This window comes from Petromyzon marinus, chromosome 23 (assembly GCF_048934315.1).
Source record: "Petromyzon marinus isolate PM22_M1 ecotype Great Lakes invasive population chromosome 23, UKy_Petmar_22M1.pri1.0, whole genome shotgun sequence".
In the NCBI taxonomy this organism is placed as follows: Eukaryota; Metazoa; Chordata; class Hyperoartia; order Petromyzontiformes; family Petromyzontidae; genus Petromyzon; species Petromyzon marinus.
The window spans coordinates 364,689-388,463 of NC_133689.1; the positions used below are offsets into that span (position 1 = coordinate 364,689).

The 23,775-nt window shown below is 52.5% G+C and overlaps 1 protein-coding gene across 3 annotated transcripts in view; it reads right to left on the minus strand.

Annotated features, from left to right (window-relative positions):
• NBAS (NBAS subunit of NRZ tethering complex) overlaps window positions 1-23,775 on the minus strand; it is a 36,693-nt gene extending 12,918 nt beyond the window's left edge. Inside the window, exons 1-33 of one of the 3 annotated variants that reach the window (XR_004403200.2) lie at window positions 23,607-23,775; window positions 19,127-19,196; window positions 18,999-19,035; window positions 18,817-18,897; window positions 18,287-18,334; window positions 16,854-16,897; window positions 15,819-15,952; window positions 15,064-15,197; window positions 14,841-14,939; window positions 14,525-14,663; window positions 14,326-14,397; window positions 13,623-13,751; window positions 13,281-13,344; window positions 12,498-12,691; window positions 11,862-12,134; window positions 10,906-11,031; window positions 10,642-10,790; window positions 9,788-9,922; window positions 8,852-8,930; window positions 8,174-8,278; window positions 7,572-7,708; window positions 6,881-6,967; window positions 6,515-6,668; window positions 5,995-6,180; window positions 5,143-5,319; window positions 3,981-4,114; window positions 3,448-3,510; window positions 3,019-3,141; window positions 2,798-2,900; window positions 2,063-2,298; window positions 1,660-1,772; window positions 919-1,032; window positions 216-329 (exon numbers count right to left, since the gene is read on the minus strand). Coding sequence is in view for 2 of the 3 variants with exons in the window: in XM_032959251.2 (XP_032815142.2) it covers window positions 216-329; window positions 919-1,032; window positions 1,660-1,772; window positions 2,063-2,298; window positions 2,798-2,900; window positions 3,019-3,141; window positions 3,448-3,510; window positions 3,981-4,114; window positions 5,143-5,319; window positions 5,995-6,180; window positions 6,515-6,668; window positions 6,881-6,967; window positions 7,572-7,708; window positions 8,174-8,278; window positions 8,852-8,930; window positions 9,788-9,922; window positions 10,642-10,790; window positions 10,906-11,031; window positions 11,862-12,134; window positions 12,498-12,691; window positions 13,281-13,344; window positions 13,623-13,751; window positions 14,326-14,397; window positions 14,525-14,663; window positions 14,841-14,939; window positions 15,064-15,197; window positions 15,819-15,952; window positions 16,854-16,897; window positions 18,287-18,334; window positions 18,817-18,897; window positions 18,999-19,035; window positions 19,127-19,196; window positions 23,607-23,729 (3,976 nt within the window). In the remaining variant the exon portion in view is untranslated. The remainder of the gene's footprint in view (window positions 1-215; window positions 330-918; window positions 1,033-1,659; window positions 1,773-2,062; window positions 2,299-2,797; window positions 2,901-3,018; window positions 3,142-3,447; window positions 3,511-3,980; window positions 4,115-5,142; window positions 5,320-5,994; window positions 6,181-6,514; window positions 6,669-6,880; window positions 6,968-7,571; window positions 7,709-8,173; window positions 8,279-8,851; window positions 8,931-9,787; window positions 9,923-10,641; window positions 10,791-10,905; window positions 11,032-11,861; window positions 12,135-12,497; window positions 12,692-13,280; window positions 13,345-13,622; window positions 13,752-14,325; window positions 14,398-14,524; window positions 14,664-14,840; window positions 14,940-15,063; window positions 15,198-15,818; window positions 15,953-16,853; window positions 16,898-18,286; window positions 18,335-18,816; window positions 18,898-18,998; window positions 19,036-19,126; window positions 19,197-23,606) is intronic. The other 2 variants (XM_032959251.2, XM_032959250.2) reach the window with 2 other exon arrangements.

Here is a 23,775-nt window from a genome sequence, read left to right on the forward strand (position 1 = left end):
GTACACACAAAAGCAATTTGTGTGACAGATTATAACTTCAATCCAGAGCATGGGTGCTGTGGAACCCCATTTGGAAAAATCAACGATTTGGCGAAAACATATCCCTACTCACAAGAAATTAAATCAATGCACCCACCCCGATTTTTATAGACGTTCGTAGGAAAACGTTTGTGTGAGAGGTGGGGGGGCTGCGTGCATTGCGGTGGTGCCGGTACCCTCGGAGATGATCTGGTGGCACAACCGGGAGGTCGATCGGTAATCGTGGGCCTGCAGCGCCTGCTCCGCCAGCAGCGTGAGCACCTGGCCACTCCGCTCCATGCGATCCGAGCCTGCACGCGGCCAGCACGTAGCCAGCACGCGGTCGACAGGTTGCCCCGTCAACACCGAACTCGCCGTTCTGACACTGAGCCCAAACGGCGAGGGGAGGCCACAGTGGTGACCCCAAAGGGAGCCGCTGAGCCAATTCGGGTTGTGCTTGTGAAATGAGAGGGAGCTGGAACGGGCGATGAAAAAGCGAAGTGCGTTGTTGTATAGGGACGAGAGAGACGAGGCACCTCTCTGACCATTTAAGCTAGGGTGCTTCAAGTGACGGCCCTCCTGCAGTGGCCTACCAAACTACATCCCGCTAAGAGACATAGAGATGAGAGAGCTGTATAGAAGAGATCTCGATTAGCAGTTAAATGAACAGATTCTGTGATGTCAAAATAACATGTGACATCTGCTCGCACACGCTACGTAAGTACGTTGAACTACGTAGCCAACCGTGCTAATCGGAGGTGCTACGATAATGGTGCCACAGTGATGACAGCCACCAGAACCATACACGGCTCCACCACCACTGGCCAGAAGTCGCCCTTCTGATTGTTGGGGTGATGAGCGAGCCTGTGGATGACCTACGAGGCAGCTGAGAGGACGTACCGGCCACACGCAGCAAGGTGGCCAGGTGCAGCATCTTGCTGGGGTACTTGTATGCCCAGGAAGACTGCTCCATCACCTTCTTGATAAGGGACAGCCGGTCCTGGCACAAGCGTACTGCACGGGCAGGGAACGGAGTTACACAGCCGCAGCCGCCTGTACATGTGCCATGCCACTAGTGCGCTGCTTGCCGAGCGAGGGGATGACGATGATAGTGGCCTCTGAATGCGGATTCCTTGCTGGAAATGTACAGCAGAATGCGGTTTACACAGCGTCCTATGCGACCGCATCCCAAGATGCTGTATAAACAGAGGATCACTATTCAAAAAACAAGGCAATTTGAACGAGGTCAATTATTTAGATTATTTTCAGATGGGGGAGGAAATTAGAGCAGGGCGGGAAAGAAGTTATCTCAGAGATAGCCATAGGGATAGAGGTTGTGGTGGTGTAATCATGAATATGATTGTGGTAGAGACAGTGGTGAGTGTAATGGCGATAACAGTGGCGGCAACAATGGTGGTGGTGACGATGATTGCAATGGTGATAAAGATGTTGACGGTGGTACCAATGATGCTGGTGGTAGTCACGATGATGGTGGTGGTGACGGGAAGGAGGAAGCAACCGATTTTACACTCCTCTCTCACCCTCCAGGGAGATTTAACAACACATGAAGGAAGGCACTACTCCCATCATGCATGCATGTCATGTGACCACCACATTGCATGTCCAGCACTCTCAGCCTACCCTCCAGGGGCAGCATCTCCAACTTAAACTCTTCCAGCAGTGCGAGCGCTGACATGAGATCCAGCTCCTCCTGCACTCTGGGGGGTGCGTCCGTGATCAGCTTCAGACACTCCCTACACACACACACACAAAGACAACCCCCCCCCCATAGCCTTAAGAGACTGGTGGGGCAAGTACTGTTTGCCAGCACCTATAAAAGCCAACACAGCACACGAGGGGGCGGTGTGGCTAGTGCCACAGCCGATTGCCAGATAGAAACTAAAACATAAAAACGAGACAAAAATAACAGGACCGATGAACGTGACCTCAATCGACAACAATCCACAAAATCACTCAGGAGACGGCGGCAAGCGAATCGCTGCAGGCCTAGTGGTAACGGGCTTCTGAGGTTATGGTCACCCACCTGGCTATGTCCATGCTGTCGTCCGCCAGCGACTTGGAGGCGTTGAAGTACTCGCGTGCGGCACCCAGCACCAGCTCCAGGCTGCGGGCATACGCCAGGCGCTGGCTGGGCTGCAGGCGCCCCGGCCCGGCGGCCGTGAGAGGCCGCACCGGCTGCACGGCGCTACATTGCACCATGCGAGCGGCCAGTTGCAGCGTCTCGGCCCGGCCCGAGCACAGCAGGCTCTCGGTGAAGACCTGCGGGTGCCGGCACATGCCCACCTCCGCTCGTGCCATCGCAAAGCGTTTCAACCATGCCAACTGAATATCTGAACTGAGCTGGCACCACTGAGATGCTGGGTTTGAATCTAGGCAGCCACCTGTGATTGCACTGGGTTCTCAAGTGTAAGTAAGTTGATGTTCTGAGTCTGGACCTGAACTGGCAGCATAGAGTCTATGGGTTTTTATGTGAATCTACAGAAACGTGCAGTCATTCATCGGTTGAGGAGAAGAGGAATGTCTTGAGCCTGGCCTTCAACAGGGGCAGGGGGCCAACAGCACAGACGGCTGGGAGAAGGGAGGTCCAGATGATTTGGGCAGCAGAGGAGAACGAGTGACCTCTTCCTGAGCAAAGGTCGCAGCAGCAGCCTTGCAACACACGGAGAGTCCTGATATTGGTGCGCGTGCTCGAGCCGAAGGTGGGTTTGACAACCACGCTACACCGCGGGCCATCTCTAGCGCAGGAAACGCCACACACCTCGTAGCACGTCTCCTCGTCCAGGCACTTGTACACGGTTTTCTGCATCTCCAGAATGTCCTCCAGCAAGCTCTTCCACTTCTCCTCTGACAACGGCGGAACCCTACGCAGAGTGGGATGGCGACTTCGCTAGTCTCGACCGCGCAGCCGGTTCGCGAACGGCACTGCTGGCGTGTGCCACGCGGTGCAGATCCTGCCGGGTGGGCCGTCGCCGCAGTTACCTGCGTCCGGCCTGGCGTGTGAGTCGCGTGAGGAGTTTCACCGCCTCCTCGCGACTGCCCTGTGAGTCGCGAACGAAGCTGATGGGCTTCGGCACGCCGTGCTTCTCCAGGATCTCTGCCACGCTGGACACAAGCGCAGCTCGTTCGCTCTGGCGACAGGACTCGTGCACAACAATCGGATCGCTCGTTCACAACAATCTGGTCTCTCATTCACAACAATCTGGTCTCTCATTCACAACAATCTGGTCTCTCATTCACAACAATCTGGTCTCTCATTCACAACAATCTGGTTTATCATTCACAACAATCTGGTCTCTCATTCACAACAATCTGGTTTCTCATTCACAACAATCTGGTCTCTCATTAAAAACAATCTGATGATTCATTCACTCCGTTGGATTTAATTGAGACTTGGTCAGCATCGCTCACCTCAGGTGCTGCTCCATGACATCTACTTGGTCATGCAGGTCCCTAGTCACATCAGTCACTTGCCTGAAGGATGACAGACACATAAATACATACACACACACACGCAGATAAAGATTCCACATGTAACCATAACAGACTGTTGGAGCAAGTGCTATTATCGCAAAGGATGGTAGCCAGCAACACGCCCAGCAGCCATTGTCTCCCGAGTGGCGACGTTTGCACTTCACATCAGGTGCCCATTTAAGGCTGAGTTAACTTAGCGGATGCCCAGGACCAATTGGCATATTCGTAACCCGTGTTGGTTCCGAGCGGGAAGTGACCTGGAGTTTGTCGCTAGGCTTGTGGTGTAGTGTGCTAACCACTGCGCCACCGCTCCCCACAAAACGTGGGCAAACACACAAAACATCTCGACCATCTCTCTCATGAGAATCACGCCAGACCATGAATCCCTGCCCTCCCTTCACCCCTGCCAGACGACTTGGGATGGCCCAATTCGCTCCTTAATGGCACTTGCTGCGAGCGTGCAGCGTTACCCAGATCCCCGCTGAGGCAGACACTCCAGGATGTCGTAGCAGAGCGATAGCTGGTCGTCGCGAGTGCAGCTGTAGGTGCACTCCAGGGCGACCCTCATGAGCTCGTCGTTGTCCGGAATGATGCGCTGGGAACGCTGCACACATCATCATCATCATCATTAACATCGTCAGCCTCAGCATGGTCATCGAGCATAGCCATTATCATAGGTACCATCATCATTGTCATCACCATTACCGTCCTTGTCGCTGTTGTTTTGCCCATTATCAATCTCCCCATTGTACAATCACAATCATCTTAAGCATAGCCACTATCACAGCTACCATCACAATTATCGTTTAATTGCTATCCTTGTTATTACCATCTTCAGCTGCACCAATTTCACCATTATCATCACCACAACCATCACCAATGGTGGTTACCAATGTAATCACTACCTCCCCCCTAATTATAATCAGCCTAATCGCCACCATTACCATCATTAACATCACCATTGTCACGTTAAGAGAATTACCATAACTGCACAGGTCACCACTACTATTGATGTCATCAGGCATTCACCATCATCATCATTCCATTCACATCATTACCATCATCAAAAACACCACTATCGCCATTGGAAACGTAAATTTTGATTCAAAGCTTTCGTGACTGCAGTAATTCATATTCTTAGTTCTTTCGGTAAAGTCACGTTTATGCAAACCGACACACCTGAAGACGACCGTTTGTGTTATGGTCGAAACGTCGTGAGAATTTTTATTGTTTTATATATTTTATTATTTTATTGTTCCCCTTCTACGTGACTTTACCGAAAGAACTAAGGATATTGGAAACGTAGTCACCATCATCATGATATCACCACCGTGACGGACACAGCAGCATGCTCGCTAATTTGCCTGCGGTTACCGACATTTAAACAACTTTACCACAGACCCATTTCACAGCAACAATTGCATCAAATTGCAAACTGTTTACATGAAGTGTACGACTATCTTTGAATATCGGCGTGCGGTAAAGGGTTAAACTACAGGCAACCTGCCGCGTACGTCAGTAGCACTGCTGTGAGTGCGGCAGCCTCTCGTGGCGCGTGGACTGCCGCGGGAGCATTGCCTGGCGCGTGGGAGCATTGTATGGCGTGCCGCCCGTGTTCCCGGGGATGCTCGCCTGCGGCTTGGAATGCTGGAAGATCTGCAGCGGTGGCGCGAGGTCACTCTGGGCCAGGCCCACGAGGTACTCGCGGAGCAGCAGCGTCGCCGTGGAACCGCCGCGAGCCGTCTCCAGGCGCTGCAGGAACGGCACGAGCCAGCGCAGGGCATCCTGTACGTACCGCTCCGCTGGGGACTGCCGCCGGATCCCACACACAAACGGGGAAGGAGATAAATCGCACGCACACGTGGATTCGTAACAATTTCTGACGCACGTTTGTCCTCGGAAGTGTTTAATCGGCAACGTTCGTGACACGTCGCGACCTGCACTAAAAGATGTCACATGCGTGCACACACGCTCGCTCGCGTACGGCTCAACAAAATGATACTAACAGTAGAACGACAAAAATCCAAATTAAAAGCAAAAAACCCACGACATTTCGACCGCAACACAAGCGGTCCTCTTCAAAGTTGTTTGGCCAGCGTGGAAGAGTAGGCCAAATACTCTCTAAAGAACAGGACTCTAAAGCTCGCTCTTATGGAGGCCTATCTTCCAGCAGTTATTTCTATTATTATGATCATGAAACGTGTTTACCCAGGAAAGCCTCATTGGGTCTCAAGACAGGAGGGTGCTGCGAAGGTGTCGCAGGAGGGGGTGACGAGTGCTGTGTCTCCCAAGTATTTTTTTTATGTTTTGTAAATGTGGCATGAGCAAGCAATTGACGGGGTACCCCTTTCCCTTGACCAACACGCTGACCGCTTGGTTTAATACCGGTTCAAGTACGGAGCAAGAAAACCCTGACGGTCAGCGGCGCTCGCCGGCCCAAGCACCTTGGGCCGGCGAGCCCCGGCTCCTCCCGCAGGTGCCCACCTTGCTCATGAGCAGGCGTAGGCGGGCCAGGCTGGGCATGGCCTGCAGGTCGTGCAGGGTCAGCGTGGGGTCGATGCTGGCCTCGTACACCAGCGTGTCCAGCAGCATCAGGTCATCCAGCAGGGGCTCCAGCCCTGGCACCAGCTTCTCCTGGCCCAGCCGCACGAGCGACAGCGCACTGTCCACCTGGCACGCGCACACAGGCAGCTCGTGACGACCTTCTATGCCTTTACCTGCACTATCAGCTCATGTGTCCTCTCATCCAAACAGACTTACTACTTGTACGGATTCACTTATCTGTACCCTCATCTGTACAAATCAATTTGTATAATCACCCCGGTTTCTCCTCCCACTTATACAGAGGCTTGATTGGCCCCTTCCTCCTGTTTAGAGTTATGAGTCTCACTCACCTGTACTCACAGGTACTCACCTGTCTGTCCTTTCACCTGTGCAGACATGCTCACTCTTCCCTCTCTCACGCGTGTAAAGTAAAGGTGTATTTGCGAGTGTCCTCCCTCACCTGACGGGAGAGGCTCTCAATGTCATGTGCTCGCTGCTGGTACCACTGGGACAGCAGGGCCACGGAGGGATCGCGCGTGCGGAATCGCCGCAGCTCGGGCTGCTCCTCGTACAGGAAGTCGCCCAAGTCCACGCGGCTCACGTCCGCCCCGCTCCTGTCGCCCGAGGTCAAAACCCCCCACCACCATCAAGACCTCAACGTACGCCACGCGGCTCCAACCGTGGCGGAAACATAGCTGTGCGTCGCGGGGTACCTGTAGCGCTGGCTTCAACGGAGCTGCGCTGATGACACCTGCTTCCCCGCCATGCCTGCACTATCTCTACCGGTGTCCCCTCACCTGCCCCGCTTTGTCCCGCATCCGAGTACCTGCACTGCGGGTCCTCGCACCAGTCCGTGTCCCGGTGCCGGCTCTCGTGCAGTGGAACGACGACCAGCTCCCCCTCGTCGTTCTGCCTGTGTGGTGGAACAGCACGAGATGATGTGAAATGGGATGTGGTGGTGCCGTGTAGCGGTGTTGGGGGATACGGAGTGGTGTGTGGTGGGTGTTGGTTAGCGTGCAATTGTATTGAGTCAAATGTGGTTGCATAACAGTGTGGGTAGCTGTTGCGGTGAGCTATGGGCTCTGCGGTCCTGCTTAGATGCTGTATAAAAGAGCTGCCACATGAGTGGAGGAATTTCATTATTCAACGAAGAATTGTATTGGACTGTTTTTTTCTGTGGCTGCCCCCACTTCCTGCCTCCCAAAGGTGGAAAACCCCTGACAAGCCACACTCCGGTTGATCACGATGTCACCAAACCCCACTATTTGGACTTCTCCTAGGTCAATTCAGCCTTAAATGAGTACCTGGTGCTGTGTGTAAACATCAGGACAGTGGAGAAAAATTGCGGCCGGGCAAGGTGCTCCCCGCCACACCACCCCTTTTGTGCGCTTTGTCGGCCTTCATAGGCGCTCGTTAACCGCACTTCGGTCTGTTAAGGCTACACGGGTAACCGTTGCCTTTGTGTTCGTGTATAGACACGCGTACGTGTGTTCGTGTTGGCATGAAATGCATCGTACTCGGCCTCGGGCAGCAGGTAGCGGTACTCGTGAGGTGACGTGGTCTCCAGGAAATTGGAGAGGATAGGCAGGCGGTGAGTGAGCAGCTCCTCGCTGTGGTAGCGGAAGAGGATCTCGAGGGCCTGCCAGTCACTCTCCTGCACGACCACACGCAGTGAGCGCCCCCTTCCCGTCATCACCGCAACGCTTACACTGGCCACTCAGGTTTTTTGCGATGTGGCAATACTAGGATAACGTGCATGATGTTGGCAAGCTTCCACGGTGTCATGGCTAGCAAACTGAACTTGCAATCCCGATGTCGCTGGTTCGGTTTGATCTCCCGGCGAGGCAGTTGAAACAATGGTGCAAGTTTTGTTTTAAATCTCCCTGCCTCCGCTTATCCAGCAATATAAATGAGAATTACGTTAATTCAGGATCAACTTTGCTCGTTTAATTTCCTTATAATAAAGTTATCACTTAACATGAAAATCAAAAGCATTATGTTACGGAAAAGCGATATCACGATAAGCACGACAACAGATTTCATATCGTGAAAGAATATATCACTGCAACCGCAATGGACACCAAATGTGAGGCCGGAAGACAAACTGCGAGCTGGTTACCCGAGCGTAGTTCCTGGCCGACAGCACGAGGTTCTGGCTCCTGAAGCTCTTGAAGAACTCTGTGTTGTACCTCTGCTCTGCTGCGTGGGGGCCTCCCAGGATTTCCTGTACGAGATCGGACTGAAGATCAACGCTGGGGGCATGGTAGAGGCAATGCGAGGCACACAGAACATGTGGCCATGAGGACATGGGACAGATACCTAATAATTCGAATTATAATTACAATACTTATTTACCCTGAAAAGCCACACCGAGACAAAATACTTTTTTTCAGGAGGGTCCTGCTACATTGCGATGTTGGGACAACGGTGATGACATTGTATGTTTTTAACTATGGGAGAAAACCAAAGAACCTGAAGAGAAGCCAATGCAGGGCTAGGGGAGAACATACAAACTCCACACCTAGCACTGTCAATGTGTACAGGAGGAAATGGGTCACATGGGCCACATGGAACGTAAAACCAAGAGGTCACATGGAGGCTCGGTGGCATAGCTATCGAGTGTGCAGGGAGTGCAATTGCACAGGTGCCCACAGGCTTGAGGGGCCCAGGCGACGGGCTACGAAGAGGTGGGAAACAGAAGAGTGGCCAAATGCAGACCAAGGTAAGCCACCACAGAGGCCCAAGAAGGGGCAGCGTCACCATTCGCCCCGATGATGGGAAGTGGCGGTGCCCGTACCTCGTAGGTGGCGAGGCGGTCCAGGTACGTCAGCAGGCGCAGGCGGCTGCGGCACAGGTCTTTCTGCTCCACCGTCAACCTGGAACCGCACAGGGCCGGCGAGAGGGCCAGGCTTTGGGTTCACGTTGGGGTGAGAGAGCGCGTGCATGGACCAGCGCAGCGTTCTCTTCATCAGCAGTTTCTATCTCAGTCGTAGTCAGTCTATATCTTGGCGACTGAAGCAGTCGATCGTTAGTAAACCCTATTGGTAGAGAAACGTTGATGTGCAGTTTCCCCCACCCAAATATTATCATCTAATCCGTGAATGTCGTCAATCTGTAGTGACATAGAATGGGTCACTAGGGCGTGTAGCGCTGGTTACTGGCAGAGAGGGGGATGTGTGGGTGTAGCAGCCCGGTCTGCTAGCAGGGCACGTGATAGGCCGGAGAAAGGGATGTAGGGCAAAGGTGACGGAGGGGACACGTGAGGTGAAGCCCAGAACCTTCTGGTAGGTTCCAGGAGGCGTGGCCGAGGGCGGAGCCAGGCCACGCTGGGGGGATAAAAGGGTTGTTGGTCAGGCAGTGTGCCGGCTGTCCTGACCAAGTATATAGTTATCCCCTGTGCCTGTGATGGCTGGAATAAATGAGAGTGCCTCCTACTACTAGTGTCTCTGAAGTGATTCACTACACATATACAGCCAATTACCATGTTTGGTCTTCCTCGGTGCACTGCAGTCTTTAAAAATGTTCCCTAATTAATCTCAGTTTGCATCGTCATTCAGACTCGGTAACTCCATCTCATCACAGTCACGGCTCGTCACAGTCATCGCCGCACTGGATGATTTTTGTTCATCCATGGTCATTGGTGACTGAGATAAAAAAAAAAGAATGCTTTTTTGGAGAATTTTCGTCACTGATTTTATGGACAAAATTAACACCGGAGGTCGATCAACCACACCTCGTGAAGTTCACCAGCTCCAGCAGCTCCTTCCTGCGCTGCTCCTCCTTCTCCATCCTCCTCTCGAGCTCCTCCTCAGGGCTCATGTCTTCGTACGGAAACTCCTCGATGTCCACGTCTCCGGCCTCGATGAATCTGCAACATTGGCAGGCACGGCCAATCATAACCATTACCTGCTGCTCTACAAAAGGAGAAGTCGAGAACCTGGTGCTTATCGAGGGCCGAATTAGACTCTCAGATACCACTGGTGTACCACACATCAATGCACAAAAGTGACAGAATGCACTAAAATTAGAAACATAGTGTTGCTGCCAGGTCAGAAATATTCTCCACTAGTTCCCGATTCATGCAGCTAAGATGCTTTCAATGCCGAATACGTATCGGTACGGGACCGTTCATAAGTGGCGAGCATCACGTGGTCACGGTCCGTACGAAACGAGGCTGCTGGTCATGCACCTTCCTGCCCATGGTCTAAATCGTCACTTACAAAACCTACTGAGCATATCCATAGGAGTGAGTCCTGAGAGTATGCAATGTAGGTTTTCACAGCCACTCGTAATCCACATGTGGTTTTCTGAATTGGACTGCGGCTTGAGCACTCCTTCCATGATTCAAGCTTTCGCCACGTATTCCTGGGGCACCTTCACTTCAACTTCTTGACCTATAGAAGCTCAATGGTATGAGCTGCACGTCACGGCACCTTCTTGCCCGAGGTTGCAGGATCACCATACTGGCCAGCGAGTAGAGAGGAGCAAGCGGCCGACGTATGTACATATGTTCAACTTCTTTCGCACTGTACATAGCCAACCATGCAAATTGAGATGTGCGGACACTCAAGAAGCGTCCGCACGTACCTTCCGTCGTCCCCGCGGCCGATGGCCAGCAGGGCCTCCAGGTCGGTGCCCTTGAGGCCGTATTGCAGCAGCTCCTTGGCGGCATCCACGCTGTCCGCCAGTCGCTCCAGACACTCGTGCAGAACCCACGAGCGCTTCTTGATCTTGCTCTGTTGCGTGGCCACACAACGGAGTGCCTGTCAGGGTCTCGGTTTCTTGGGCACCAAGGTGAGGTGAGCAGTGGTGATGCTGGGTGAGCAACCGTGGGGGTGTAAGTGGAGGTACCAGGTAGTCCTGGATGGAGGCGATGTTGACCGGGGACTTCCTCCACTGTCGTTGGTAAACCAGGTCCGTGTCCAGCCCGTACGCCTGTGCCAGCAGCAGGGCCTCCCCGTACTCCTCGCTGTCAATCTTGGCACGTGGACACGGGGGATACCGGAGGTTGAGAAGACATGCACAGGGGCTCCAAGGCGGTGCGTTGGTGTGGGTTTGGTGTGGTGGTAGGTGATGGCTTGCAGTGGTGCGGTTGATGTGGCGTAGTGTCTGATAGTGTGCGCTGGTGTGGAACAGCATGCGTTGCAGTGTGGTGGTTGCTGCAGTGGTGGTGGTGTTGGGTGGTATGGAGTGGGATGTGGTCATGAGTACAATTGTATAAGGCGGTGTAGGTAAGTGTGCAACACTGTGGCACTGTGTGGTGATTTGGTGGTGCTAGGTGACTTGCTTGGTTGATGCCGGTTCTAGCAGTCTGCGGTGCAATGTGAATATTATGTGTTGCTGTAGGTGGTATGAGCTGTTTTTAGTACTGTGGTGTGGAGTAGTAAGTGGCGATATTTGTACATAACGTTGTAGTGTCGGTGGTAAGGGCTATTGCTGTGTGCAACCTGTAGGATTGTGTTAACGGCGAGAAAACAAACAACATAGATAAGAAGCCAAATGTCTCCTCCATACATCGGTCCTTCATAATAGATCTCCGCATAAAAATCAAAGCATTTTTTACACAATTCATCAGCCACACGGTCTTCATGATTTCAGCAGCATTGGTTCAATACAAGAAAACTCTGGACAGATGTACGATGCAGACAAGTCGTCTGCTGCTCAATTTTGTAGCAGTGCGGGGTCGCGTGCGGTGCTGAACAGACGCCACACGAACACCGTGTGAATTGCGCAGAGCGGTGCTGCCGTTAGCACAGGGCGATATTGGGCGCACACGGCACTCATGGCACAGGCGGCACGACCCCCACCTTCCGCTGGTAGAGCTCCTCCGGCGTGGTAGAGCGCAGGCTCACGAGCCGGTACGTCTTGACGAGGTTGCGCGGACGCTTGCGGGGCGGCGCGAAGCGTTCCGACTCGGTGAGGAGGTAGAGGCCGCGGCGGACGACGCGGCCCGAGCGGCCCAGGAGCGAGGCCTCGCCGTCGGCCTCCTCCTCGTCGTTGCTCTCGTCGCCCCCCTCGTCGCGCGCCGGCCCCACCTCGTCCGCGCGTGGCCTCTTCAGGGACACCTGCTTTACTTCGCACTGGCGGCGTGACGAGACATGAATTCCCGTCATCAGCAGGGGAGGTAACAGCGGCAGAAGCCGTGTCTAAGTTAGCAAATAAACAACATCGGCCGGCCTACATCAGAGAACAAGAGCAGCCAGCAAAGCTGTAGAGAGGGAAACGTGAGCTGCACATTTAAGCTGCTGAAGAAGCTCCCAGCACGTGGGGCGAAATGTCGGACAAAGTAGTGAACAGAACAGATTAGGAAGTGCTCCGCAGCACCATTTCGAAAACTGCACAGCGATATGTCTTCTGTGTTGATAATCTGAACAGAGTACGTATTGATGGAGAGCTCGCTCTCTCTGCGAGGTCGGGAGAAGGGTTGGGGATGGAAGCTGCACCTCGAGCGCCAATAAGCCTCCGTTGTGTGCGGCCGTCACGAGTGGCGCCGGCTCAAACCACTCGGCCGACGGGCCCAGGAGATTGCTGAGGGTGCGCGCCGACGAGACGGTGAGCGAGCCCGAGCAGCGGGCGAGGATCAGAGCGCCGTCCGCCCACCAGTTCACATCGGCCAGCGAGCAGAGCCACCATTTGTCTACAGCGGCAGCACACGCATGCTCACGTTGGTACATACACACACTTACACAGGCTCACACAAATACAAAGGCTGTTGGGGCAAGTGCTGTTCGTGAGTAGCACCTATGAAGGCTGGCACGACACGCGAGGGGGTGGGTGGCCAGCACCACGCCCGGCCGCCTTTGTACACCACAACAGGTACTCATTTTGGGCTGAGTCAACCCAAAGAAATCCCAAAACGGTTTCAAATATCATCCGTGACGAATATTAGCTATGGCCAAGAATCGAACTCAGGTCACCAGGATCATAGCGCAGTGTGTGAACCACGGCTCCCCATACTTATACACAGATGGGAACACACACACGGGAATACACGTGTTACAACAAGCACATTCATAAAGTTTCACTTAAACAAGCTCACACACTCACAAATACATGTGCTCCCATTATCAAATGCACAAACCGACCCAGGCTCGCAAGCACTCACATCATCGCATTCTCACAGGAACACGTACGGACACTTGCTCACTCTCACACACGACTCTTGTTTAATGCAAAGGAACCCTTCGGATGCTACAGATGCAGCTGCACCCACATCGCATGCTCACCCTTCATCTTCCTCTTTCTATCCACAGAGGTCACCCACTGTGGATTCACCTCGTCGTACCCGGGCTGGAACGACACACGGCGGGCCCACGTTTACACATGGCGGCCGGAAAACACCGGCTCACCGCTCCATCCCGCCTAGACCAAGGTTCACCCGGGGCCCACGAGCACCGTGACGTCGCGCTCACGAACATGACGTTACATTCACCGAGTTTCCACGCGACTCTCTTGGCTTGCGGGGAACCACGAGCTTCTCAATGCCGGAAAAAGCAAATGCGGAACCGCACATGATTTTCCACGCCAGGCCTATGGCCAGCACCACCAGCGGTGACGTGCAGACTGACCTGCTGCTCCTGACTCCACGCCTGCTTCAGGCTAAGCGATGGGACCTCCCAGAGCGACAGCTTCCCTGAGAAGTGCACGGCCGCCAGCACGGATGCATCCGGAGATAGCGAGAGCTTATAGATTCCGTCCTGTGTCCACGCATGCATGCACAAACGCGCGCACATACGATTAGCATGGTTGGTTATGTAAAGTGCGCAAGTTCAACATACATACATGCGAGACCAAACGGAGAGGTCGGTGAGAGCGCGGTGAGCTGGGTGTAAGGGAGAAGAGCGATCCACATCGCAGAGTGTGAATCGGGTTTATTTTTTGAAAACCACGTTGCATTACTTTAACCCCAAGAAGTCCCATCATTCCCAAGGTCCACGTGCAATATTTAAACAATTTAATCGAGGAACGTCACGTCACGGTGCTTCAGGGGGCTAAGACCAGGTCAGCACCGCTGAGAACCTGGGTTTAAATCTCGGATTAGTCACCTGTGATTAAACCGAACTGAGAAACGTAGCGATGTCCAGTAACTAATGATTGCACGCAAAACACAACTTATAAAGTTTAGTTCTGAATTTATTTGATTTAAGCTCTGAGAAATAAACATGACAGATAATTGCCATATGACCATCATTTCTTGCAGTGCACTTATAACAAACCACTAATGCTCCCTGTGAGTGTGAGTGGGACCCCGGAGGTCATGCGAGCGACTACCTGGTCACGCCCCACCCTGCTCCACCGAGGGAGACCAGGCAGCCGGGTCAGCAGACGGCTCCGTTGCAGGCCCTGTGTCACGCGGCACGCACGATTCACGCGCACAGACCTTCACGTCACAACGTTGCTTTGTAGGTCAATGGGTCACAGGGTGAGTGGCGGCAGTGAAGCTCGTATGGCGGCAGCAGCTTTGGCTCACCATGCCCAGGTCGTCGTTGATGCTGGTGACCTGCTTGTAGTGGGGGCTGCTCGACAGTACCCGCCACGCCGTGAGCCCGTTTGCTGCCGCCGAGCCGGCCTCGAAATCTCCGCTCTCACAGCCGCCCACCAGCAGCAGCCTACGGCGTTTCGGCGGTACACGGGTAGGTATGGCCACACGTGGAACCGTCATGCATCATGCAACTAATACATACACAAGTGTGCGTGGAACTGCCACTCGTATATTCACCCCAAAGGCAGCAGCCAGGAGTGTGTTTGTGTGTGTCACTGGTAGCCCTGGAGGCATGCTGTCGCACCTGTGCGTGTGCTGGTACACCACCGCCGTGATGCCGTGGGGGTAGTGCGAGGTGAAGCTGAACTTGTGGTTTTCTTGGTAGCCCTGGTTCGTGTTGAGGCTGCCAAAGGTCACACACGGCACGGCCGTCACCTTCACCGCGGAGTCACGGGGATGGTTGTGCCATGGGGCAAAACAGCTACGTCCAGAGGATGGAACGCCCAGGGGGCGAGCGGGCGGCTCACCTAACAAGGTAGCTGGTGAGGTGTCCCGCGTAGTTGATGACGAGCAGCTCAGCCGACCACTGCGCACTCGCTGTGTACTCCAGGAAGACGAGCCCTGCCACGGCCAGGCCCAGGTCCCCGGAGCCGCCCGCCGCCTGTGAATCCGGCCACACTCAAGCAGTTCACAACCAACTACACCTACTTGTGCTATGGCGGGGGTAGTGCACTGCGATAGGCAGCAGGGCAATGGCTTCAAGGGTACTGGGCTACGTTCCACCACGCCATTGGTTTTTGTTAAGGTTTTTTTTACTTTTACAAATTTGCTGCGCGCTGGCCTTATAGGCACAAAACATCAAGGGGCCAGCAACAAACAGCGCTACCTGAGTTGGAATAGATAACAGTTAACACATCTCTTGAATTGAGCAAGGTTACAAGAGCTTGGGCAAAAAAATGACGAGGGGGGACACAGAAGTGATTGTACTCGGGTGCAGGTTGCGATGGTCATAAAATGTCTTGGATATGAAGGAGGTAAAATCAGAGGTAGAGACTCGTTTAATGATAACGATGATGATGATACTATCTCGTGATTACAAAGCAGAGTCTCGTTGAGTCTCAATATTCTTTTCATGCAGTGGGCACAGAGGTTATGACAGCACGGGTAGAGAACGATGTTAAAGGCCACTGTTGTGGACATTGAGGTCACGATATGACAGGTGCCAGCCGGTGTGGCACAGTGCAATGGGTAAGGCGGTGGCGGAGCGAGAGGTGGCACGGACCTGTGAGATGGTAAACAGGTGGGTGCCCATGAGGTCAAAGACATGCACGGCCCCAGAGCTCTCGGCGATCGCCAGCAGTGTGCAGTCGTGGCTCCACGCCACACGGCGCCACTGCGGGAACGCGTCCCGCGAAACTAGACGGGGCACGCACACGGGGTCGCGCATTCGTTCACATCACATTGCGACGGTGCAGCGCCTTTGACTTCCCATGCAGCAGCCGTCGTCAATTTGTTTGGGGTGGGGACCCCAGGTCCAATTCAGATATCAGTCGCCACTGATGTTAGCCGTCCTCCACCCTGATTCCTGTACTCTTGATGAGATGCTTAGGCCCCTCCGTATGGTGTAAGAAAATGATACGCAGCTCTCTTTGCTCTCTACCACTCTACCTCTCTTGCCTCCATGCGTCGTGAAGAAGGGCCATTGCCCAAAACGAAGTTGAGGTTTTTTTGCATATTGTAAATTTAGGGTGAAGTAAACAAAACTGTCAAATCGAGACTGTGCGATAAAATATACAACACAAATGCTGACGAAGAAAGAATGGAACAAAAAATAATTGCTCCTTGAATTGAATCGCAACAAGCTCAAGCTAAGCTACCTTTCTAGATCAACACAGTCAGTACAAACGAGAAACTCAACCAAGATCAAGACAGAACTGACTCTTGAATTGAATCGCGACTTCATCATTTTTCAAGGGGAGTGAATGTTTATATAACTCTAGTCATCGTCATCATTTTATTGTATATTTATGGAACACCTTTGATCAAGGCATTTAACATAACTTAAAAGCAGTATAAACAATATATTAATTTGATGGCAGGGCAGTGCAAGGGATGAGGAATGGGTGACCAGGATATAGGGTAAGTAGGGGTTAGGGACAGGAAGGGGAAGAGAGGGAAGACATGGAGGGCAGAGAATGGGCATAGTCAATCCACTACTGAGCACAATCCTATGGAGAGCTCATAATGTACACACGTGCCGGAGTGCAAGTGTGTGCAGACAGATGCATCAGCGTGTGGCAAGTCCCCCCGCACGTACTTGTACATTTTCCGATCGTTGCTGAAAAGTCATCCCTTGCCGACCTGCACACACCGAGTACCGACTTAGTATCCGAGTCTGTTTATATTGGAGGCGAGAATGACAGGAGCCCATTAGTTGGGTTTTTGCTCGAGTGCTTCCACAGCAAAACCTGGCTCCAACCTCACACAAGATGCTGAGCCATCTGCCCTCTTCACAATTATATTCCCACACCAAGCCAAAAAGACTGTATTTCTTAGTTGAATAAACTCATCACATTTAAGTCATCATTGTTAAAATCTGGCTTAAAAATATGGGAAGCAAGTTGAATCGTGGTTTTGAAGGTTTATATAACCAGAGAAGAAATTCGGCCAACATCGGTTCTTGTGGAAGATCAACCTGCTCACGCTGGCCATGCAAGTGTTCACAAGTAACACGGAGCATGAACACAAGTGTCATGACAGGGTGACACCTGTCGGCTGGGAATGGTAATTACGATCATGGCTGCATTACATAATGCCTTATTATAAGGGGGGCGTATCTGGAGTAGAGGTGAAAGGCGGAGTCAGTCGAGAAGCTGCCGGGAACCAGCTCGAAGGTTCCTGAAAGGGGGCGTGGCCAGAGGTGGAGCTTGGCCGCGCCAGGGCAGATATAAGGGGGAACCCGAACCAGAGGTTCTGGGCGGTTGCGGGTCCTGGGTCCTGGCTGCGTCGCTGCTCGTCGTCATCTCTTCGTCTCCGACCACGTGGCTGATCTACAGGAAGACTATCTCCATCGCCGTCGCTGCGCTGGTCGAACAGCTTGTGTAGCGAAGCCGGAGATGGGGCTACGTGTTAGGATCGCCTATGTGTAGCTGCGTTACACAATGTATCGCCAGTGTGCTCTTAAGAAAGAAGAAGCCTTCTACTCGATGTGTCTCGGAAGTCGCTCATCACACAAGCAAAGAAGGCATTTTAAAATGATCATAAACACAGATGTACAATCTTCCGCTTTAATATGGCTGATGTATATGCAGAGTAACAACTAAGGCAAAATAAGGGTCCTGCATTGGGATGTGTCGTTATCTCTCTTGTGTAAATGAGTGTTTTACATTTGGGAGGAAACAGTACTCGGAGAAAACAGAGGGGAGGAGAGCACTCACAGACAGACAACAAAGACAAAGATCCCCTGTATGGCCTTAACAGATTGTTAGGGCATGGGCTGTTTGCGAGCTCCTATGAAGGCTGACAGATGCTCGGCCGCCTTTGTCTCCCCAGTGGTGATGTTTACACATCACACCAGGTACTCGTTTGAGGCTGAGTCGACCTACGGGAGGTCCAGAATCGATTCAGATAATTGTCACTGGTGTTGGCTGTGAGCGGGAAGTGAACTCGGGTCACCGGGTTGGTAGCGCAGCGCGCTAACAGTTGCACTGCCACTCACCAAAGACAGACAACACACGCAGTCAAACCCACCGGATCTCGATGCACACGTCTTGCACGACTGCCAGGAGATTCCCATTGCTGCGGCCAAAAGACAGCACACGTGAGGTTCCAATAACACAACACAAGCCCAACGCCTCGCACACTTAGTAAACTCAGCGCTATGTCACCGGTAACTCGGAGTGACTGGTGACATGGCACTGGTGCTGTATCCTCAGCTGGCAGGAATGGCCTGGTTGCCATTGCTCATGAGACACACAAGGCACAGCTGACTGCCGTAAGTCAGGATGAAGTCCTCTGTTTGGGTGGTGCCGAGCGACGTGGTCATGATGTGTGTAACATGTTGCTCCATGTGCTGGAAGCTTCTTTATGCAGTTCCTCAAGAAGCTTCCAGCCCATAGAGCGAAACGTCAGACATCATGCCAACCCACACGCAGTACAACCCGAAAACACAATGAACAGTTTTGAATCACGACCGCAAAAACCCATGTTGAAGTACTTTCTGCTAGCGCAGCTGAGTTGTGCGTGTGCCCTGATCAACATAACAACAACAACCCACCCACCTGGAGAGCACGACCTGCCAGTTGACCTGCCGGCTCAGCAGCTGCACCAGCCCCGGCGGCAAGGAGCAGCATGGGGAGGAGCTGGAGGCACCAGGCAGGGTGACGCCACGGTTACGGGATGCTCGGGGTTAACAAACCGCAGTATTCATTTGTGCAGGTGCCGTGCATGCGTTGAAACTTACCTGCAGCGGGCGTACTGCACAACGAGCCAGAGGGGAGCTGAGGAGGGAAATGTCACAAAGTCACTCGATATCCAAATCCCGTGAATGTGTCGTATTGTGACGGTTCGCGAGCACGAGTCATGCCGTACCCGTAAGGGCCGAGGCTGCCTTCTTCGCAAAGCTTTTGTGAGCGATATCCAAGTCCCTGGATCCACGAGGCTGAATAAGGAAAATGACAGAAGCGGCTACGTTTAAACTTTCATATTTTGAAAAACAGTGCTCACTCGCGTTTGAACGTGCACGCTTGCGGCGAGGGTTAAGATTTAAAAACAAAATACAAATGAATGCAAATAGGACGGGACCGCACTGTATTCAAAACTGCAGGCAGCGTCACAGTCAGGATGTAAAATCTGAGCATGCAAGGGATCTTTCCACGATGAATGACACAATAAAGGGTTAAAGTCCATTGAGGAATGCATTTCTTGCACCATTTCTCCTATCTTGTTCTATCTCGTGTGTATTATTAGCCACAGATTCATTGACATATCCATAGGAAGCTCTGCAGCGCTTTTGTCAATCCACTGCTGGATGAGGTTATGTGACCACACTTCACCACGCTGCTCAGTTTGGGCGGAGGGCAGGGAGCAAATAATGGGGAGCACGAACGAACAGCGCACTGGCCCTTGCTACAGTGCCCTCTGCTGTCTGCAACGTAGCCCTGCAATTAGCCAACCGCCTGTTTTGAGATGGGTCTCCTCCCATCCAAGCACTTACAGTGAGGGAAAATAGTATTTGATCCCCTGCTGACTTTGTACGTTTGCCCACTGACAAATAAATGATCAGTCAATCATTTTAATGGTAGGTTTATTTTAACAGTGAGAGACAGAATAACAACAAAATCCAAAAAAAACGTATATCAAAAATGTTATAAATTGATTTGTATTTTAATGAGGTAAATAAGTATTTGACCCCCTCTCAATCAGAAAGATTTCTGGCCCCCAGGTGTCTTTTATATAGGTAACGAGCTGAGATTAGGAGCGCACTCTTAAAGGGAGTGCTACTAATCTCAGCTTGTTACCTGTATAAAAGACACCTGTCCACAGAAGCAATTAATCAATCAGATTCCAAACTCTCCACCATGGCCAAGACCAAAGAGCTCTCCAAGGATGTCAGGGACAAGATTGTAGACCTAAACAAAGCTGGAATGGGCTACAAGACCATTGCCAAGCAGCTTGGTGAGAAGGTGACAACAGTTGGTGTGATTATTCACAAATGGAAGAAACACAAAAGAACTGTCAATCTCCCTCGGCCTAGGGCTCCATGCAAGATCTCACCTCGTGGAGTTGCAATGATCATGAGAACGGTGAGGAATCAGCCCAGAACTACACGGGAGGATCTTGTCAATGATCTCAAGGCAGCTGGGACCATAGTCACCAAGAAAACAATTGGTAACACACTACGCCGTGAAGGACTGAAATCCTGCAGCGCCCGCAAGGTCCCCCTGCTCAAGAAAGCACATATACATGCCCGTCTGAAGTTTGCCAATGAACATCTGAATGATTCAGAGGACAACTGGGTGAAAGTGTTGTGGTCAGATGTGACCAAAATGGAGCTCTTTGGCATCAACTCAACTAGCCGTGTTTGGAGGAGGAAGAATGCTGCCTATGACCCCAAGAACACCATCCTCACCGTCAAACATGGAGGTGGATACATTATGCTTTGGGGGTGTTTTTCTGCTAAGGGGACAGGACAACTTCACCGCATCAAAGGGACGATGGACGGGGCCATGTACCGTCAAATCTTGGGTGAGAACCTCCTTCCCTCAGCCAGGGCATTGAAAATGGGTCGTGGATGGGTATTCCAGCATGACAATGACCCAAAACACACGGCCAAGGCAACAAATGAGTGGCTCAAGAAGAAGCACATTAAGGTCCTGGGGTGGCCTAGCCAGTCTCCAGACCTTAATCCCATAGAAAATCTGTGGAGGGAGCTGAAGGTTCGAGTTGCCAAACGTCAGCCTCGAAACCTTAATGACTTGGAGAAGATCTGCAAAGAGGAGTGGGACAAAATCCCTCCTGCGATGTATGCAAACCTGGTGGCCAACTACAAGAAACGTCTGACCTCTGTGATTGCCAACAAGGGTTTTGCCACCAAGTACTGTCATGTTTTGCAGAGGGGTCAAATACTTATTTCCCTCATTAAAATGCAAATCAATTTATAACATGTTTGACATGCGTTTTTCTGGATTTTTTTGTTGTTATTCTGTCTCTCACTGTTCAAATAAACCTACCATTAAAATTATAGACTGATCATTTCTTTGTCAGTGGGCAAACGTATAAAATCAGCAGGGGATCAAATACTTTTTTCCCTCACTGTAAGAGTATTCCGGCTCAACGCTGCTCAACCCACTGCAATCCGATTACCACATTACGAGTGATTTGGACAAAGGAAATCGACAGGTAACTGGCATAAACCTTGAAAACTGTAACCGATGGTGACGAATTAATGCAATGTAAACATCTGTAACTGATTAACTGTTATTTTCTTAGTAACGGAACACGGTTGTCAACATGGGTATAACACGAGATTTATTTATAGGCGGATGAAACCGCATTGAGACACGGATCTCTTGAGTTTGGAGTGTGTCGCGTGCCATCACGTGCTCGCTAACAGCACTTGCCCCAAAAGTCTGTTGAGGCTCTTCGTGGATTTGTCTTTGTGGTGTGAGGTGTTTAGGTGACGACTGTACGTTGTCTGGTGAGTGGTTTGTGGTGAGCGTTTGGTGTGTATTGTGGTGTGAGGTGTTTGGACAGTGTGAGGAGAGGTTGTATGTGGTCTGAGATGACCGGTGCTTGAGGCGTAGTGTCTGGTGTAGTGCGAGGTGAGTGTGGCGAGTGAGGTGTGTGATGAGTGCAGAGTGTTACATGAGTTGTGAAGTGGAGTCGCGTGTCTGGCGAGTGTGTTGTTTGGTTTAACGTGCAGTGCTGAGTCAAGTGAGGTGAGTGTGGTGAGGAGTGGTGAGGGTGGGTGGTGACGTGTCTGCTCAATGTGGTGAGGTCTTTTGCATGAGGTCTGATGACAGCCGAGTGAGGCGAGTTCGAGGTGAGCCTCACTCACCTCTCACTCACCACCACACTCACCACCACACTCACCTCTCACTCACCGCCACACTCACCACCACACTCACCACCACACTCACCTCTCACTCACCACCACACTCACCTCTCACTCACCACCACACTCACCACCACACTCACCTCTCACTCACCACCACACTCACCTCTCACTCACCACCACACTCACCTCTCACTCACCACCACACTCACCTCTCACTCACCACCACACTCACCACCACACTCACCACCAAACTCACCTCTCACTCACCACCACACTCACCTCTCACCACCACACTCACCTCTCACTCACCACCACACTCACCTCTCACTCACCACCACACTCACCACCACACTCACCATCACACTCACCTCTCACTCACCACCACACTCACCACCACACTCACCTCTCACTCACCACCATACTCACCACCACACTCACCTCTCACTCACCTCTCACTCACCGCCACACTCACCACCACACTCACCACCACACTCACCTCTCACTCACCACTCACTCACCACCACACTCACCACCACACTCACCTCTCACTCACCACCACACTCACCTCTCACTCACCACCACACTCACCTCTCACTCACCACCACACTCACCTCTCACTCACCACCACACTCACCACCACACTCACCACCACACTCACCTCTCACTCACCACCACACTCACCTCTCACTCACCACCACACTCACCACCACACTCACCACCACACTCACCTCTCACTCACCATCACACTCACCTCTCACTCACCACCACACTCACCTCTCACTCACCACCACACTCACCTCTCACTCACCACCACACTCACCTCTCACGCACCACCACACTCACCAACACACCCACCTCTCACTCACCACCAAACTCACCACCACACTCATCTCTCACTCACCACCATACTCACCACCACACTCACCTCTCACTCACCACCACACTCACCACCACACTCACCTCTCACTCACCGCCACACTCACCGCCACACTCACCACCACACTCACCACCACACTCACCACCACACTCACCTCTCACTCACCACCACACTCACCTCTCACTCACCACTCACCACCACACTCACCACCACACTCACCTCTCACTCACCACCACACTCACCTCTCACTCACCACCACACTCACCTCTCACTCACCACCACTCACCACCACACTCACCACCACACTTCTCAATCCCCCATACTTCACCATTGACGTGTCAGGCACCACTCTTTACATTTCCCAGTGCCATTGGGCTCCGAGGTGGCCGAAGCCGCGCACGATTGGTCAAGACGAACGGCGCGCGGCCTTTAAACGCGACCACGTGATGGAACCAACCAATCAGAGTGCGCGCTCGGAGACTCCTCGCCAAAGCGGTCTATGAACTCAAATGCGGACCTGCGAACGTCCCGAAAAGCGAGTCGCCTTGCGTGACAGCACGGACGAGGGGCCGAGAGGGGGCGAGGGGGAACCGAGTGGGGATCGAGGGGGTACGAAAGGGGGCGAGGACACCCACCGCGAGCTCGCTCTCGGGCGGCCACTCTGCGTGGACGAGCAAGTCGTAGAGGATGACGTCCTCCCCGGCCTCCATGCTGGCGGCTCTGTCGCGCCTACGGGAGCCGAGACGCACCGCGGCCATAAGGGATTTACCAAACGCGAATACGCGTGGTCGTGACAGCCACGCG